This window comes from Camellia sinensis, chromosome 6 (genome assembly GCF_055761805.1).
Source record: "Camellia sinensis isolate YWXY chromosome 6, ASM5576180v1, whole genome shotgun sequence".
NCBI lineage: Eukaryota > Viridiplantae > Streptophyta > Magnoliopsida > Ericales > Theaceae > Camellia > Camellia sinensis.
In genome coordinates, this window is record NC_138966.1 from 93,623,321 (window position 1) to 93,626,605 (window position 3,285).

At 32.9% G+C, this 3,285-nt stretch overlaps 1 protein-coding gene across 1 annotated transcript; it reads right to left on the minus strand.

Annotated features, from left to right (window-relative positions):
* Positions 1-239: 239 nt before the first annotated feature.
* On the minus strand, positions 240-1,466 carry LOC114302653 (uncharacterized). Its single transcript, XM_028247702.2, has one exon. The coding sequence runs from the start codon at positions 1,380-1,382 to the stop codon at positions 483-485; it is 900 nt and encodes a 299-aa protein (XP_028103503.2). The 5' UTR covers positions 1,383-1,466; the 3' UTR covers positions 240-482.
* Between the last annotated feature and the right edge of the window lie 1,819 nt (positions 1,467-3,285).

The following is a 3,285-nucleotide window of genomic DNA, read 5'->3' on the forward strand; positions in this document are numbered from 1 at the left end:
GTAATCACATGACCATATCCAGACTAATTATAAATCTTCATACTATTTCATATTATCTAATCACTCAATATAAAATTATAAATTTCACCCTTTTGACTAATTACAATACATGTACAGTACCATGTGGTGCTGCCTAACCAGCCAATAACTTCTCCCACATTGGTCAGTGTTTATTACATTGACAACATAAATGAATGGTAAAGGTTTCAACACCAAAATAATGATGACAAATGAAATAGGAAAATCCATCTTAAATAATTTATCAAACCTTTTATATGGGAATGAGATTCATACAAATTTAGATATGTGTAGATCTTACCTTATGTAAAAAGTTTAATAAAAAATTGAGTAAATTATTTAAAATCTCTAATATCACTCAATAAAATAATAAATATATTAATGATATATTGGAAAATACAACTATTGCATGCATAGTAAAGCAACTTGCTGTTTGGCTGTGGAAGCATATAAGGTAACCTTAATTAGCCGCAATTCTGATAGCTCGGAGCACCAGTGTAACGACCTCCATGTGAACCGCCGCCACCATCGCTGCCACCACTTATGCCTCCAACTTCATAAATTTCTTCTTCACTGGCAACTACTACGGCCACATTTTCTTCACCATATGGGCCTTCTTCTTGTGAATGCTCCTCGCTACAAGCGGCTGCTGGAACCATGACCGGTTTTTTCTTTTTCTTCGCCAAACAGCAGCAGAAGAAACCGATAGCAAGAAATGCAAGGAAGAAGAAACCGCCCAGCGAGACGCACACTGCAATGATGGTTGTGTGGTTGCCTCCCGGGGGCGGTGGTGGGATTGAAGAATGTGGTGTGGGTGCCAGAGGAGGAGGAGGGACACCGGGATAAAGAGGTAGCGGTGCTGGTGCTAGAGGTGGCCACTCAATTGATGGTGGTGGAGGTGGAAAAGTTGCTGTTGGTGTGGGAGCTGGATTAGTGGAGGGAGGAGGAGATGTAGGTGTTGGTGGTAGATTAGATGGTGGTGGTGGTGGTGGTACAGGTGGTGGTAGATTATATGTTGGTGGTGGAGTAAGCGACTGCGGTGGGATGCCTGGTGGTGGAGGAGTAGAGGACTGTGGTGGCATGACAGATGGTGGAGTAGGGGACTGTGGTGACATAGCAGGTGGTGGAGTAGTGGACTGTGGTGGCATAACAGGTGGTGGAGTAGTGGACTGTGGTGGTGTAGGGGATGGTGGTGGCATGATTGGTCCTCCACTTGGTGGTGTTTGGCCCATGTTAGGTGGAGGTGGAGGTTTTGCAATGACAGGGTTACATGGCGGCGGCGGTGACGATGATAATGAGGGTGGTGGTGGTGGTGGTGGAGAATAATATGAATAAGCCATGTGAATGTTTTTGAGAATAGGCATTTTGTGACTATGTCCTAAAATCTTCAATTAATGATTAGGATGTAGAAAATGGCAAGGGGGGTGGCTATATATATAACACACTTAAGCCTAATTTATTCAAAGTCTTAGCAATATTTAAAAGCATTGAATCTCAATGATACAAGTAGGATTGCTCTCTATCTACGCTTAGGTGAGTTGTATTCACATCTAAAATGACTTTGAATCTTCTTCCCCTTCAAAAATAAGGGCAAATTATATATACCTCCCTCAAGATTTAGCTAAATTACAGATATCTTTGAAATTTCAAAAATTACATCCCGCACCCTGAGGTTTGTATTTTCATAACAATTTGTCCCCTGAGGTTTATATTTCATAACAAATTAGCCCCTAATTTGTTATGCAAATATAACATTCAGGGGAGAATTTGTAATTTCTCAAACCTCAGGGGAGTATCTATAATTTAGCCAAACCTCGAGGGGCATATGTAATTTGCCCTTAAAATAAAATAAAAATTAAATATTTTGGATCTAATGTTCAGAGACCTGGCATTCTGGACAAACAGTCCTTCAATAATCCGGTAGGTGCATTATTAGGTATACGAATCAGTATGAATACATTTATTTTATTTTATTTTTTTGCTCGACAATTAGTATATATACTTGCATGTGCTTGAAACGAATATAAATAATCATAAATCAAATTTCATTTAATATAAATTATATGTCTAATGTCATACCATATATGTCTCTAAAAAATTCATCAAATTGCGTTAAAAATAAAAGAAATTAAGTTATTCTTACAATTTCTTACCTAATTATATAAAAAATAATGTTATCTTGTTCATGAATTTGTTTCTGTGATATATATATATGTATATATATAATGTTATCTTGTTTATGAATAAAGAAACCATAAATAGTTTGTTTGTAATTGACTACGAAATTGCCAAGAACTTGACATATTTTAAAGTTAAAGCCCATGTGCTATGACTATGAGCAGATGTAATTGAATTGTTATGTAAATTCATTAGTTTGCGCTTTTTATTTTTTATTTTATATATATATATATATATATCAATCAGGAAGAAAATCTGCATTGTAAAATTAAAAAAATATCAGATCAATCTGGTACAATAGTATCACAAGATCTCATTAGTTTGCTTTAGTCATACAAATTACAAATTTTACAACCCCACATCATTTTGATTTTGTGAATAATTATTCAGTAGTAGTATCATAAGACATGTAGGATTTCAAATTAATTACGTACCAAAATTTTTTACATATAAAATACTTGAGTTAATTTGATAAATAGATTTTTTTTAATCAGTAGAAAATAATTTTATTGATCCATATAAGTCATATTTAATATTTATTTTATTTTTTTCATTCTATTTATGAGCTATATGACGACCTGTATAATTTATTAGACTAACATTTTAATGCATTTTATTAGTTAATGTAATTTATATAAATAAAAAATTTATTACTTCTAATTTAATAATAATTTTTTTTTTAAAATGTCATTTATATATCAAATCAATAAAATTTTGTGATGTTACATAATGAAAAATGATTTTCAAATAGAATTTATATATCAAATCAATAACATTATTGAAATTATAGGTCATAGTAATAGCTGTTTTAGTTGGAGTAGAAAGGATTATAAATGACCACATAATTTTTGTTTGTATATATATATATATATATACACATATTATAGGAATACTAAGCTACAATAAATGAATTTTTAAAACTTAGCGAGACAATTATACATACATTGTAAAAATAGTAACAAATTAGAGAAGCAATAGAATTTTATTTTATTGTAAACTTGGGGGGCCATGGTCTCCTTTGGACTATCCCTAACTTCGATTTGTCTCCTAGTACAATGCATTAAACAACAATTTGTTTTTTTTTTTTTT

Bases quoted from the DNA above. Each gene is read 5' to 3' on its own strand.
- LOC114302653 (XM_028247702.2), bottom strand. From the start codon at position 1,382: ATGCCTATTCTCAAAAACATTCACATGGCTTATTCATATTATTCTCCA.